This window comes from Poecilia reticulata, linkage group LG4 (genome assembly GCF_000633615.1).
Source record: "Poecilia reticulata strain Guanapo linkage group LG4, Guppy_female_1.0+MT, whole genome shotgun sequence".
NCBI lineage: Eukaryota > Metazoa > Chordata > Actinopteri > Cyprinodontiformes > Poeciliidae > Poecilia > Poecilia reticulata.
This window is the reverse complement of record NC_024334.1, coordinates 25,225,836-25,241,804: the sequence shown is the minus strand read 5'-3', so window position 1 is coordinate 25,241,804 and position 15,969 is coordinate 25,225,836. Positions and strand designations below refer to the sequence as shown.

Genomic DNA, 15,969 nt, shown 5'->3' with positions numbered 1-15,969 from the left:
GTGGATAAACTGAGTGCCTCAACCCTCCTCCTTCCATGACTCAGCTGGCCTTGCAGTTTCACAGATGACACTCATTAAAACAACCACTTTCCCCCAATTACAACTGGCTCTTAATTCTGATCCAAGTATGTTTTAGTGACTCAGAGGCGTTGTTTAAATGACTTAAGACTCATAAATGCCCCGATAAATTTGTGATCTATTCACTAAGACTATTTTACTGCAGTTGAAGAACTCGAAATTGAAGCAACACAATAAGTGTGTAGACAAAATAATTGCAAATTAAATAAGCAATTTGATATACTTCTTTAATTAGTAAAAATGTAGCAGGGGTCAGTACACAGTCTAATTCAGCAGCACAGAGTATTCAAATAATGAAAATAAATTAATCTAGCCTAACCTGCCTTTTCCTAATGCTGAAACTAAAGAATTTCTCCTTCTGCTTCTGGAGATGGATGAGGCTTTCATAACCAAGTCTTTTCTCCTGACGTCTTCTCCTTTTGAGTTCAAAATTCTCGTAACTCTAATGTAGACTTAAAAAGAAGACATTTTTATCAACACACACTTTTTTTTTTTTTTATAAAATCAATGGATTTTATTTGTATTTTATTTTTATTTTTAATTACCTGGTAATCTTCCATGGCTGAACTACCTCTGCAAGAGGATAATTAGCACAGTCACAGTCAAACATAGGATTTTATTAACTTTTGTAGGAAAATATGGCAAGACTCACAATTTACTTATTTAATCCTCTTTTCATCCGAAATTTATTCATTAGCACGTCTAATCCAACAAGTAAAAAAATCAGTCTGATTTCATACAATCTCTGTGAAAGAAAAATAAACACGCCGAAAGACACAACTGAAATTATTTAGCTGAATTAAACTTAAGCTCTTCATCTAACATTTAATCACATGAAATCTCTGCTCCAACACCAAACAAATCACAGATGCTTTCAGCATCAGATGCTCACAGATGCTGTAAGAGAGGAGCAGACAGCCTAATAACTTAGAACCCTTACTCTATTGACATTTTTGACATTTTTCTACGCTGATTTTTATACACTAAAGGGCCTCACCTTAATTATTCATTTACTATTTTTCCAAATAAAAATACTGTTATTAATAAAGCATACCCCCCTGGTGAAAATTTGTAAGTGTTAACTTGCCAGTTTGTCCTGCAGCATGGTACTAGTATCTTAATGTTTGTGCTGCAAAAACAATTTGGCCAAATGTACAAATGTAACCTAAATCACTTCTGATTGACTGACTATAATTGTGCATCCAAGGAGCATATTCGCTATACCCCCTTCTTAAAAGAAATCCCTAAAGATGCATGTTAATGTGAACAAGTATAAAGAGTTCACATGAGAAAACCCACTCTGCCGTCTTCTGTGCTGATGTGGAAGAAATGAAATGATCGAGAGTTTGGCGACAGAATCGATGTTTGTGTCCTGTGTTGAACAGATGTGTTTATCTGGGTTGTATTAGAGAGTGACAAGGAGACACATGCAGAACATGCATTGCTTTGCTGTCTACAAGTGAGTTACAGGTTGACAAGGGACTGAATAATGGTGGCTAAATGTGTGTGTATATTTCATAGTGAATGGCTTGTAAATATATGGAAGGATTTATTATCACAAGGTATTTGAGCATCAAGTCAAAATTTGGGCCTCACTCATTTCCCCTCTCCTTTGAGTCGTTTTTTTTTTCAGCCCTTTGTTTTATGTAAGGGCCGGATGCTTTTTGTGCAATTGTAAAATATACAACAATTTATTGATTTTTATGTTGATTTACTATTGAAATCTTTTTGCATGCCTTTGTAAAGTTCACAAAAAAAAAGAATAAAAGAAAAAAATAGCTTAATACATTTTAATGTAGAAGGAAGATAAAATCAATTGCACCTGCTTGTGTTTTATAGGGGGAGGTGAAACTGGTTCAGAGAAGGCCACATATCCCAATTTTTAAAAATATAATTAAATTTGGTCTGACATGAAATATGTCGAAAAGATGTATTAACTCGGCTGAATGAAGGGAGCTTTGTGGCAACAAATTATGTTTTCTTTCATGGTGCGATTGCAGCAGTGAATGCAAAAGGTTATCCAGTGAAAGACCATTTACTGTCCAATGTTCCAACCCAGACAGGAAATGTAGGAAAACGGTGATATACCCCCTCCAAAACCCCTTCTATTGGAATTATACCTCCCCTCTTTTTTTGTTTCCTGTCATACAGCAGTTGACTTCATTCCTATGATCTTTTCTTTGGTTTTGTTCCTAAGACTTTCTATTCAGTTCTCCTTTTCAAAACTTTTTCTGCTCTTTTTGTATTGAAGCTGTGACAACTGTGACATCAAGGTGACTGCAGGTATTAGCCGATTGTAAAACACATTGTTATTCTGTAGTTTTCACTTCTCATCTGTCCTCTGTCATGCCTGTTGCCATCCAATGATCACTTTATTAAATTATAGTGGGTCTTAAACATGTTGCCCCACCTTTAGAGTGGTATTTGTGATGTCTCGGGGGTTTGTCCTGTAACCAGCTGGCTGCCTGTTTCAAGCATATCATCGTTTCATCCACTTTCCCTGCCGACTGTGGTGAGAGGACTCAGTGGTGCAGAATGAATGGCAACCTACTTCAGTCTCCCGCAGGGCAGCTGTGGCTACTTTGTAGCTTTCCACCGTTAGTGAGTGAATGGGTGAATTGCTGATTGTTGTAGAAAATGCTTTGAAGTCCTCAGACTTGATAAAGCACTACAGAAGTAGAGGCCATTTATCAAATTGTTTCAGATTGTTTCTCAGAATTTTGACTGCTTTTTTTTTAATCACAGCAATTGCTTGAAATGAGTTATAATACCAAACAAAATATTATAAGAAACCTGAGTTGATGGACTTCCAGTTTTTATGTCTGCAGGAAAATCTTCGGGACTAAACTTATTACGAGTTGAAAAGTGACATTATCTTCTGCTTCCATTTGCAGCTGCTACGTTTTTCTAACAACATACACAGTGTGATAGTGATGAAAGGATTTACAATTAAACATAATGGTCAGCACTGTACTGCTCAACCTTTTCACCACAATAGTTCCCAGGGACTCCTAACTCCCGCTAAACACTGCCTCTCGTTTAACCATGATGGTCAAAATTAGAGCAAACATTACAATGCAGTTTCTGCTTTTTGAAACAAGATTTCTCATGTGGTCAGTTTCCGCTGTGGCAAATGACAAGGCACACTGGGTTTGTCACACTTTTAAAACCCTGGTTATTGTGTCGGCTTGCTATGTCTCCAAGTTATTGCTCTTAAAAAATTTCTCTTGTCTGCCTCCTAATCACTGAGAGAGAAAAAAAATGTATAAATAGTTATTCATTTTGTAGACTTTTCTAATGCTACTTTTTTTTCTTGGGGGAGCATTTTATTGTGCGTTGATGCCAGAGTTTGATGTTTCATTTGTAATGTCATCACACTTGGACAACTCTCAGCTGCTTTTATTCTTTGATGGGGGTTTTTATGCGTTTCTCAACTCCAGACACAAATGATTTTTTGTACGCTACCTAGCCAAACACAAATCGGAAAGAAATTTTAAAAAATAGCAATATACTCTCGTTAATATTTCTGCCCTTCAACATTTCTTTTGCCGTAATATAATTTATTAGTAGATGTTCGATGTTGCAGTGCATTGAGTTGCTTAACAGTGGACCGCAGTTCAGCATCAGCTTCTTTCTTTTAAGTTGAAACGGAGTTTGGAGAGAGTATTACAGTTGTTGGAGGCCTCTGGACCCATTGTATGTTTTAAAAAACGGCATGGTATGTCCAAAGGCCCAAACCTGTCGTAGATCACCGTGCTACAACAGTTCTCTGTAGTCGGGTGTCTGATTGCTTAACCAAATGCTCGGGAATGTTGGTGTATTTTATTATGACACAAGGACCAGCGGCAAGCTGCTGCCATATACTAATGGATACAGCTGAAGCTATGTCTGCAGGTGAAACTAAGGGCCAATATTCTCTTAATGGTCTCCTCGGTTAAAGAGCTGGATGAGCATACCCTGAGCAAGAGAGATGGAATAAAAATATGCGTGTTTATTGTAATTTGGCATGAGAATAGAGGCATGGTGTGCACACCTTATGTGTTTATACAGTGTAAATGATTAAGAGTCTGTATGTAAACTTTTGAATTGAGGTTGCATGATGTGTGGCGTGGAACTTTAGGGTCAGTGAGGGACATTGACATTTCAGTCCTACAAAATGGGCTTTTTGTATAACCGGCACGGCTCTAGCATGTGGACATTTAGCATTTATGTACATACGTTATGGGCTGAATAGCCTTTTGACAGCTCTAAGGAAATGGTGATGGTAGCTTTCAGCAAAGGAGCTGAGTCAGTGTCAGCGAGAGGTGAGATGATGAGTTTTTAGTTACATTCAGAGCTATTAAAATGTCAGACTATCAAGTAACCCGAGGTTGAGTAGGATTAATGTGGCAGTTTTGCAGATTTGTGGAACGGATGGGTAAGCCTAAATGTTTGAGGTGATGATTATGTAATGGCAGAGGAGCAGGGAAGAGATTTATGCCAACTTAAATCCAGAGTCTTGACAGATTTGTGTTTTGTAACACTGAGGCAGATGCTTTAAGGTTCAGGCTAAAAATAGCTGGTGCTCGTCATATAGAGAACACTTAATGTTCAGGTTTAGATCTCGTAATCTGATATTAATGGCTCAAAACATCGCAAAGTATAGTTTTGTAAGGCTGCCTGAGCTTCATCTGTAAATAGGAAAACAGAATCGTTTTACTAAACTCTAGTTTTAAGTAGATAAGTACGGACAATTTATACAAACAAAACTCACTTCCTTTGTTGAATCATAATAAAATAGAATTTTTCTATTATTATTATTATTATTTGAATTACTGACAAAACTATGCTCTGTAGGCAGACTGCAGGCCAGAGTCCATTATTTTATGTAGAAAAGGGGGTATGAAAATAATTACATGCGTTTTAAAACAGAAAAGAATGGAGCACAAAGTACAGAAACAATCTTTAAGTTTTGCACTAAATCAGTTTCCAAAGCTGAAGCACTCAAGAGCTGATTAACAGCGGCATGCAACATTTCAACAAAAGTCTTTGCTGATGTTAAACTTGGTGGAAACACTGCCTCAGTGCATAAAACAAAATAAGCTTTGCCAAGCATCTGCAGAAAATTAAACTAATTTATAGGTTTACTGATGATGTATGTTATAATGACTTCTTCTTGGCTTCTGGATGAGCTGTTATCAGGGCTGCAGTCCACTTCAGTCCTAGCATTAAAGCACTTTGCTATCTGACAGAATCCTGTGCCAGAACCTTTACACATTTAAAGGAAAGGTTTTGTTGGAGCATGTTGCTGTTGGACTATTTACAGCTTTGTAAGTGGCAAAATGTGGAAGATAATATCTAGTTTTGTACATTTAGGAAAGATAAAGTAGTGGCATCAGATCATTTGTATTGTGTTTAAAGGTGGATTTTTTTAGGCTCTACGGTGAAACTCCAGAAAACCCAGAAGATTGAAACAGTTTCAGTTGTTCTGCAGAACAACTGAACTCAAGAACAAGCAGCATGCTGCACTTTATCTTGATAAATTAGCTCCAGAGTGATGCAACAAACCTGTGAGGTGTCATGGTTGAAGATGATAGAGTTAAGATCCCCACAGTTGTAGTGTGTGATGAGATCTTCCGTGGTGTAGGATCCTTGCAGGCTGCCCGCTCGGACACCCTCATGCTGCAACAGCGTCTGATTCAATGCAAACAAAACCTGCAGACAAAGCAATTAAAGGAATGTCACACTAAAAATCAAAGTACAAGTGTGAAATTACCAAAGCATTTTTTTTCCCACTTGTATAAACTGGTTGTCCTGTAAACAGATTCCACCTGAGCTGTGGGTTTTTCATGCTTCTGAACCATTAAATGGGCAGCACTACACGTTTTACCGGAACATAGCACTATTTTATAGCAGTCAAGAAACTGTTATTTTCAGTTGTTATGTACCAGAATTGTACTGAGAAGCAGCTCTTATAATGAGCTCAGCAGATGTGTAATTCCACCAGATGTTTGCTAATTGCTGCTGGCTAGTCTGAAGGAGCTGAGTGAGGGAGATGCTGCTTTGTGAGGCGGACGTTCAGAAGCTTGGATACTACAGCTCCGACGAGGAGCTGAGGTCCATCACAGCTGACTGGTTGCCACGTAAGATCAAAGGATTTCTGAAACATGCATGAAAGAATCAAAGCAACACTGCAGTTATGTTTTTGATGAGGTAATTACCTTCCAACACAAAAAGTTGACTTTGCGTAATGCTGCCCTGTTAAAGATGGAATGTAATTTTTCTTCCACTTCGCCATTGTAAGCTATTGCAGGTTCTTGCAGGAAGAATAGAATGGCTATAGAAAGAAGAAGGTGAAGAAAGAGAGAGGCCTTCTAAATATAATCCTTCTTCGTGTTCTCCCGTACTAGCGTGCAATAAATTTACTGCACCCATTAAAATCAGAAGTAAACCCTCTTTAGAAAGAATTTATAGCGTGCAGCCGCCACTCGGCCAAAAAAACTCCACAGCTGTCTTCGACAGCAGGGGTTAACCTCCTCACTCACACGCTCCACAGTCCCACGCCTCCCCTGACTGGCCAGGCAGCCAAGGCCAAGTTGTCAATCATCGTAAAGCTCTCTTACAGAAACCAGAGGTACGTCAGATGGAGATTTTCTTTTCTTTCTGTATTGAGCTTCAGCAGATACATATTTTTTTCTAAACCTGGCTGATCTGTGTCTATGATTTTAATTATCACAAAGAAATCCTGAATTGGGAAAATATGACTGAGAGGAGATTGGTATTAGCGTTCACGACTGCTACAGGCCGATGCAGCTGCACGACTGATTGAGGTCAAATTCTGGGTCGCAATTCATAAAGCTGTGTTTTCCCAATCACATATGCCAATACTGTTCACATTACAGGTTTAAACTCTGCACAACCTTTTCACTTGGATAACAAGAACCAAGTTCTAAGCTTTAACCTTGTGAACCTCCTATCTCCCCATCTTTTTGTTTCATTAAACCTTTTTTTTTTCTATTCCATAGAAACAGCTGCTGAATGACCATTTACTAATCCCTGCTGCCTTTCTGCTATTTTTCATATACTGTCCACATTTCTTAAAACCTTTTGAACTTTTACAAACCACATAATGTTGCAAACACAAATGTGAATGTTTTTTTTTGTTTTTTTTCATTTACATGATGGTTAAACGTAAAACAGTGAAAAAGAGTACAAAGAAAAGCAATGAATTTTCCGTTTTGTCACATTAAAAATCTGAAATGTTTGATTGCATTTGTATTCAACCCACTTTAGTGTGATACCAATAAACAAAATCCAGTGCAACCAATTTCCCCCAGAAGTCACCTCATTGGTAAATAGTATCCATGTTTAAACTTTAAGGTAAATACGGCTGCCCTGTGAAGCCTTCATGGGTATCTCCAAAGCTCTGAGCTTCTTATAGATCACTGTTCAGTTTGCCACCCAAAAATAGACAGACTGTATAGCTAAACTGAAAATGTATAAATGTGTTTTGGTCAGATGAGACAAAAATCCAGCTCTTTGTTCTCTGCAAAGATGCACTTTACTCTGAACACCTTCCTAAAAACATGGTATTGGCAGCATCATGCTGTGGAGATGCTCGTCAACAGCAGGGAAAGGAAAACTCCTGAATGTGGATAGTAAGATGATTGTAGGAAAAAGAAGTGATGTCCACTATCAGACCTCAAGAGCCGGTGTCCACCATGCTTTAGATGTTTCTCTGGTTCTGCACAATACAGTCAATTGAGCCGTGAAGCAACTCAGTCAGCTATTTGAATTGATTGTAACATGCAGCCAACTAGATCTAAATCCAGGCAAGACATTAGAACTGAAGATCATTGAGTTTGAGCTTCTTTTTTTTTTTGCAAAGAGAAATTTGGAAACAAAATGTACTCTTCAGGTCCAATTCAAGAGACATTTATGTGAAACTGTAGTGGAAACTGTTCTATAAAGCATTGCTCGGGGCTTGTCTACCTAAAATACATCCCAATGAAATATGCTGGAGTTTGTGGTTGTAACACGACTAAATATGAAAACGTTAAAGAAGAATGAATATTTTTTGCAATGTGCTGGATGTCACTCACTGTTGCTTTGCCAGAGGCAAGCAACCTCAGAAGGATTCTTTTTGCTGCTATACATCACTCAGATCTTTGCATCAAACAGTTTTAAACTAGGAAGCGGCTTTAGGGTGTCACTATGCATCTGTTTAGTTTCTGTTTCCATCTAATTGGGTTTCATAACCTTTACTCCAATATTGCAGTCGGATGCCAAACCCAGAGACGCTAACACTGCTAGGTGGACTCTTGAGGATCTACTGATGCTGCAGCGCTGGGTTACTACCTCTAAGTCGTCAGAGTTTTCCAAGGGAAACAATGCATCAGATTCTGGGCAGACTCTTGGTCAGGAGCTGACAAAGCAAATACTGCAATAATCGCCAGGATTATTGTAGCCCTGACAGCTTCAGTAGTTTCTCTTACATGGTAAACTCTGCTGAGACACAACAGACATGACAGCGAGTACGCGGACGGACGGCTGTGTCGTCAAGGGAGCCGTTATTTCAATATTGTCTGTCTCCTGGGAAAAGAACATCTATGCAGTTGCAACCATGGTGACAAAGTTTGCGCCGGCCAGAATGAGGGAGCCCGTCAGTCGCCGAACGGGAGGCAAAGAAGAAAGGAGGTTTAAGAAGGAAAGTGCAAATATTACTCTGCGTTTGCCAGCATGCATCTGAACATGTGAATGTGTGCTGACTGACAGTTTGGATGCTTCCTTGCTAAAGTGACACAAACTGTTTAGCCAACAAGCCTCGTCACAATAACAAAAATGCACGTTTTGGATCTCAAATAGCTGCAACAAGATGTTTTCCTGCCTCTGATTAGTTTTTTTTTAATTATTACTATTTTATCCATGCGTGAGAAACTCTGATTGTAAATAAATAAAAAGGTTTATAAGAACAAAGCTGGAAAGAAAAGGGTACACGGACGGTCTTGGAAGCTGGAATCAAAACGCAGCACTCAAAAAATTCATTAGTGTGAGCTGGAAAGAAAACAGAAATAAAGGCTGGGCAGAGGGGGAGATGCATAAAATCCAGAAGCATAGGAGGAATGTCATGTATTAACACGAGTGTGTATCACGGCAATTGACCTCAAAGTACATTGAATCCTGGCTGTTACCTCAAATTAGCTTTAGGTGAGTTGAAATTTTTAGTTGTGTGCATTAGATGTCCTGATGAGGTGCAGGAATCAATATATTTCTGCCTCGGTGTGTATTTGAACAAGAGAGAGAGAGAGCGATATAATAAAAAACTTGCGACTATAGTAAATAATTTATTATGGGCTTCAAAGCCTTTCACAAATCCAAAACAACAAAAGTGAAGCACATGTACAACAGAAATCAAAACCAAAGACATATTAGGGCATGCATACTGGATGTCTCCTTGGTCCCACTGGTACATTTCATGTTCTTGAACAGTGTTTTTGAAGAGTTGTTTTTCTCGTCTGACTAGAGAAGCGCTTTCCACATGTTTGCCGTGTCACCCTTATGACTTGTGGCAAACTGTAAACAGAGCTTCGTATAACTTTCTTGCAACAAAACCTTTCTTGCTGCAGCTTCTCCATAAAGGTCTCACTTTTGCAGGGTTGAAGTAATAGTTGTCCTGTCAACAGATTCTGCTGCCTACTCCGTGAAGCCACCATAGGTCTCTTGGCTGCTTCTCTAACTGATGCTCTGTTTGCTGGTCTTTCAGTTTATGTGGAAAATCATGACTGACTGGATTAGCAGTTTTGCCATGTTTTTGTTTTCCATTTTCAAGTGGTGGATTGTACAGGCGCTCTATGAGATGTTAAAGGCCTAGGACATTGTTTTTTAACCTAGCTCTACTTTAAATTTCTCCATAACTTCATTTCTCATCACTCCTTTGTGTTCCTTGTTTATATTAATCTCTTCGTTGACAAACATATACTGTTTTCAATCCCTTCCTCAATTCTGCATACGAGAATAAATATTTTAGAGATAAGGTAATACAGAAATTTGAAATATGAAACAGTAAGACAAATAATGTATTACTTTCTGTGCTCTAAAGAAAGAACACTCAATACAACTCTGCAGCAATAGTGTTTTGGGGACTTATCTCAATCCTTTATTTTATTTTTTAACAGAAATCTATGATATCTTTAAATAAAAAAAAGTGGTTGAAATTGTGCTTGTGCTCTCTCTGCAGCACTTTACTTTGGTTATTTAATCAGCCTTCAATAAAGAAAACACTCTCATGGTGCTTCTTTCTCCTCAAACACTCTCGTTTCCCCGAGAGCCACTTGTGTTTCACTGCCTGAGAAAGAGAAGAGCTGGACCTCTGACCCAAAACACACACTACTGAGCTCCTCTGGGTCTAACCGGCCTTCCCTCTGGGCTTCAGCTATACGGACCACAAGAAGGCACCGGGTTCACAACACCCAGGGGTGACTGAAGGGAAGGAGGTAGGGAGTTGAAATAACATCCTGGGCAACCCAAGAATAGAAGAAGTGCGATATCTCATCTCTGTTCCCCACAGAGGAGCCCCAAAGGAGGTAGTTACCAGGAGAGTGTGTGTTTGAGATTGTGCTTTCCAATGTACAGCCACAGGACAGGGTCGTAAATTAACTCATAAGAAAATATTTTTCCATCCGATTTGTTTTTTTTTTACTGTCTACACACAAAATAGCAGTGCTAAAACCGTTTAAGCTTGCTGCGGTCTGACCTTCCACTTCACAAGCTCTTAAAGGCACCTTGAGTATATCATGACAAGATGGTGTCGGAACTTCGAAACTATCTGGTTTGTTGCATGCAATATCTTTTCTGTCAGCCACTCAGAACTCAATGTTATTTGTTTTGATTTTGAAGGAACTGGGAAACATGATCGAATTTAAAGGAAAAGTCAGTCTGAAGTGCTCCTCTGGTGTCAAAGCAATTCCAAAATAGTTTTACAGATTTTTTTTAATTCTTTCTGTAGTGGTTTTGATTTTTTTTTTTATTTAAAGGTAAGCAACATTTTCAGCTCATCACATCTACACATCTGTTTTCTTCCAATTTTAAATCCTTGTTACTTCTCAGCACGCTCAAACACACTATCAAAAACACACACGCAACAACACGCACACACACACAATCACACATGTGCAAATAGTTACAAACACCGCAGTCCTCTTAGAGCAATACCTGCATACAAAACCACATAATGCAGAAATTACAACACTAATGTTTGGAACGCCATTTCTGTTTTTCCTCTGCCTCATTTTCTTCTCCTCCGGCTTCCTTTCTCTTTTTATCCTTCATTCGCTAAGTCCTTCGCTGTGCCTGGTCTACCTCTGTCTCAGCCCAGGAAATCCAGGGATTACCAGAGGGACAATCCAAGTGGCAGAGGCCTGCTGCTCCCAGCTTCTCCAGAACCCCCTCCCCACCTCTTTCATCCATTCTGCCTAATTTCCTCTGAGGCAGGCGTTGTACAATATCTCTTTATGATAGAAACCATTACTCTCTTTTCTAATCGTTTCTGTTTTTGGTTAACTGTACTCGTATCATGTCTTTGCTTACTCTTTTCCTTGTGCGTAGATTTTTCTAAATGCATCCCTAAACACACTTGAGAAACGCCACCAGAACATCCTATCTGCCGTCTTAATGAGAGTCTCAAGTAACTCTGAGGTGGGGTCTCCACCGTATCCACTTGTCCACAAATAAACCCCCATGTTTGACTTGGCAGAACTTGCTGCTGCTGCATCAGTCATCCTAGCTTTCCTGCGTCTCCAGAATCCATGAGAAAATACTAAAGAATCGCTTAAAGCAGAGTGAAAAAGCAAGCAGTCGACTCCTGTTCATGAATGGCCACCAGAAAGTAGTGCAAGATGGAAAACAATAAAAGGAAAGTAGAGCAATTTCAGAGGTTTCATTGTTGTCATGGAGGAACTAGGTAATGACATAAACTGTCAAAACTTCAGGTGGAGCATTTTATTTCCACCTGGAGTGGAAATAAATTTATGTCATTTAGTCATATGCTCAGACAAACATGTATTCATGTGAAATATTTGGATACCACATAAAATATGAGAAAATGAAAATATTTCTTAATAAAAATCTTTATAAGTGCTTTTTTTTGTCATTTATCAACAAAAAACTGTTTATAAAAAACTGACGTTTATAATTTCCACGATAAACTTTTTTTTTTTTTTCAAATTCTAACTTCTTCACTGAAAAACTTTGGTGAAATGCTGTTTGTAGCCATCTTATAGTTTCTGATGTCACTATAAGGAAAGTTTGCCGAGCTCTTCACTTCAGCTCTGAGATGTTTGAGGGGTTTCTTACATGTGATGCTCTTTGCCTTTTCCTAATTTCCATCCAGTCCTTTGTGAATTTACTGGCATGTTTTGGGTTATTGTCATGTTACAGGTCCAGTTCTACTTTATCTTCCTTCCTTCCTTTATTTATTTATTTATTTATTTATTTATTTATTTATTTATTTATTTATTTATTTATTTATTTATTTATTTCAGATAGTCTCATTTAGTTCCAGGGACCCTCTGATACACCACAGAAATCATGGTGGATTCTGTGATTTTCAGCTGACCAGGTCAGATTCAGCAAATTAACCCTTAAATCATGACACTCCCACCTCTGTGCTTCATACCTGGCAAAAGGTTATTTTCCTGAAATGTTGCATTTGCTTCCTAACAAGTTCTTGGTTCTGATATCTATATAATTTAATTTCAGAATTATGTCTCAAAAATTACTCCATGAGTTCTGGTCTCGATCTACATTCTCTCTGGCAAAGTTCAGTCTGGGTTTTAATGTCATTTTCATGATCCACGTCTCCTAATGAAATATAATTTATTACAAAGATCCAAATACAATAATGAAAAAAAACATACTGGACCTCATAGGGTGCTTTTTTTCACAAGACTCTAGAGTTACATCTCTTCTTTTCTTTTAAAGGAAAATCTGATTTAATGTCCTGCACAGGCAGACCTTGCATCAGGTTACGCTAACCTTATCTTTCCCAAAACTCACGGGCCATCTCTGGCATCATGGCTTCCACTAACCCCAACACATTTCTCATCTGCATTCTTTCCAAGAGAAAAACTCTTATTGAATTCACTTGGATTTATCTGGCTTTCCGTTATTATGTGTGACGCTATGCAAACCAGATGAGCATGGCCATCTCCACAACATGAGGAAGGAATAATTTAAAATGTTTAAAACATACTTTCTCCAGCCCCAACCAGTCTGTTATCTCTTTTAGTCTACTTTGATTGGACTCGCGTATTTGTTCTAAGGAACGATTTGTCTATTGCAAAGGCCAGATAGATGTTAAGGACAGCACATAATCTGTTTTGTAATTTTCTAGCAAAAGGCTGAATTCAGACTGCGTACTTTTCATGGGAGGAATCGCTGCAGACATCTCTGAAGGTGTGAGTAACAGAAACGTTTAGTCATCCCATTCATTCTGCTACAATGCTACTTTCTTTTTGTTGTTACTTCTAAACTTTTTTTAAGCGCTTTATTAAATCTGTTGGTCTTATTTTTGAGATTACTTTCTGCCCCAACAGATCTGTGATAGAGCAACACAATAAACTGAATCATAATCGCCAGTGGAAATAATAATGCCCTGGATGGCCAAATGTGATACAGATTTTAGAGACTGCGATGCTTAACCATATTCAGCTGAAACATGGTTAAGAGAATCTAAAATACATTGGAATAGATTTTAAATTACATCTATGATGACTCAATTATTTGCAGAACAATTTTTATGTTGATAAAAGTTCTTCATAAAAGTTGAACACCTTAGCATAATATAATCATGCTAAGGAAGCTACAATGATATTAGAGATGCTTATACTACAGTCAATTTAGTAATTAGGTCAATTCTGAAGGTATTTTGATTTTATCTAGTGGCTATCATAGTAAAAGAAAGTAATCAGATTGCACACCATGCGTTTCTGATTTTGAAAATTGAAAATCATGCATTATTTCTTGTCATTTCACAGATGCACAATGCTTTTTTAACTTGTCTGTAACATCATATTCCAATTAGATACAATGGAGATTGTGGATGGATGTCTTTGCTGAGCACTGGAGAGACTCTTAAAAAAAATTATAAAAAATCTTTCTGGCAACTTAACATTTTAAATAAAATATCATTCAGTCAGTGTCAGTAACATCTGTGTCTCAGCCTGTTTTTATGCAAATGTACACATCCCAGCCTTTTGAAAAACTGAAATAAATTTTACATCTATGTACATTGCATTTACAATTTTGTCCTGGGTCATGGAGCAAGGCTGCAAATTATAGCCATAACAAACACAAATTCTACCACTTTGTGCAAACGTGAACTTTTGTTGGAAGTTAGTTAACATCAGTCATCAGTAAAGACAGATGTGGAGATGAGATGAAATATCCTCAGGAAAAAAAAGAAAGAAAGAACTAAAGACACACAACTGGAGGGTTAATCTGTTAAATATCCACAAGACAAAAATAAATAACAAGAAGAAAAAAAAGACCAGATGTTTACAGTTAACCCAGAGTTGTAAGAAATAAGGCTGCGACTTTTTTCTCTCTGACCTCCTCATCCTCCTGGTCAAAAACTAGATCTGCAGCACAGATGGTTCAGCCCGATCCTAAACCCCTTCAACCCTCTTTGTCTTCACAAACACCCTCTTCATTCTAAACTGTCCACATCCTCTCCAAGTATTCAAGTTGCTTCATCAACCTTTAGAATTTTTATTTTATTTTATTTTTTTTTTATTTACACTGAATTATCAGCCATTTTCTTTTTATTTCTCTGGGTTATATGTTAGCTGTGAGAAATTCAAAGTTTTCCCTTTCTCTCCCTTCCACTCAATCCAATCTCTCCAAAAGCGTCCCACATTTTCTTTCATCTCATGGCAGATCCCCTTCCACCGTCACTGATGTCTGTTTATTTAGCTTCCAAATCCTTCCTCCTTCCTGTGCTGCACATCATACACACTGACACAGTCCAAAATGTGCATGCAATGCTTGTGTGTTTATGTTCATGCATGACGATACCCTGTTTGCGTTTCTACATGCATCTGTCTGCACCACAAAATTTGTCCAAATTGCACAGTGCTCTGATTGTCTAATAGACTTGAGTGGCATAAGGCACAGTACTTGGACCAAGCTTCCTTTCTTCTCCTACTTTCCTTCTGTCTGGCCCGTGTTGCGCTCGGAGCCGAAGCTGACAGGGTAATCCCACACAAGCACACCATTTCACGGCAAATCAGCAGGAGAAATGTTCGATTTCACGCAAGTGTATTCAGCCGGCAGGAAAACAGAGAGACATAGAGAAAGCCTGTAACGCGAAACTCTCAGGCACAAAAGAGGCACAGACTCTGAATGGTGAGTGTGTCTGTGTGAGTGTGTACATTTATGGTTTTTTAAGGTCTGAAATCATACCGACATGAAGGGTCATGTTCCTTGAATATTTCAAAGCTCTTTCAGGAAATGTTACTCATCTTTAACATTAGCACAGGGAGAAGTGAAGAGGGTTCACAAACACACTGCTTACAACCGTTCCTATTACGCTGCCAGTCAATGTCTGCCAGGACTTCAAATTGTTAGACCACCAAGGAGGGCTCTGATGTGTTTAACACACAAAGTCTTGGAAACTGAATTGGGTGCATCCTTTCAATTGCTCTTTGTGCATCATTCTGTCTGATGTAACATGATGTGTTTAATATCTTTTTGTTGCATGAAACTGAAAAAAAAAACAAAAAAAAACAATTAATGGCATAAATTCTGCCATACAGAGACAAATATGGACTAACATGAGCTGTTCTTTATGTTATATGTAGTGCAGGTTCAGCAAAGTGAAGTTTGAATTCAGAATTCACTGTTCTAAATATAATT

General features: G+C 38.2%; 1 protein-coding gene across 1 annotated transcript in view; it reads right to left on the bottom strand.

Moving 5' to 3' along the window:
* The window catches only part of trabd2b (TraB domain containing 2B), an 82,796-nt gene that overhangs the window by 28,724 nt on the left and 38,103 nt on the right, over nucleotides 1–15,969 (bottom strand). The window contains exon 3 of the mRNA XM_008406984.2: nucleotides 5,626–5,772. Within this exon, the coding sequence (XP_008405206.1) occupies nucleotides 5,626–5,772 (147 nt within the window). The remainder of the gene's footprint in view (nucleotides 1–5,625; nucleotides 5,773–15,969) is intronic.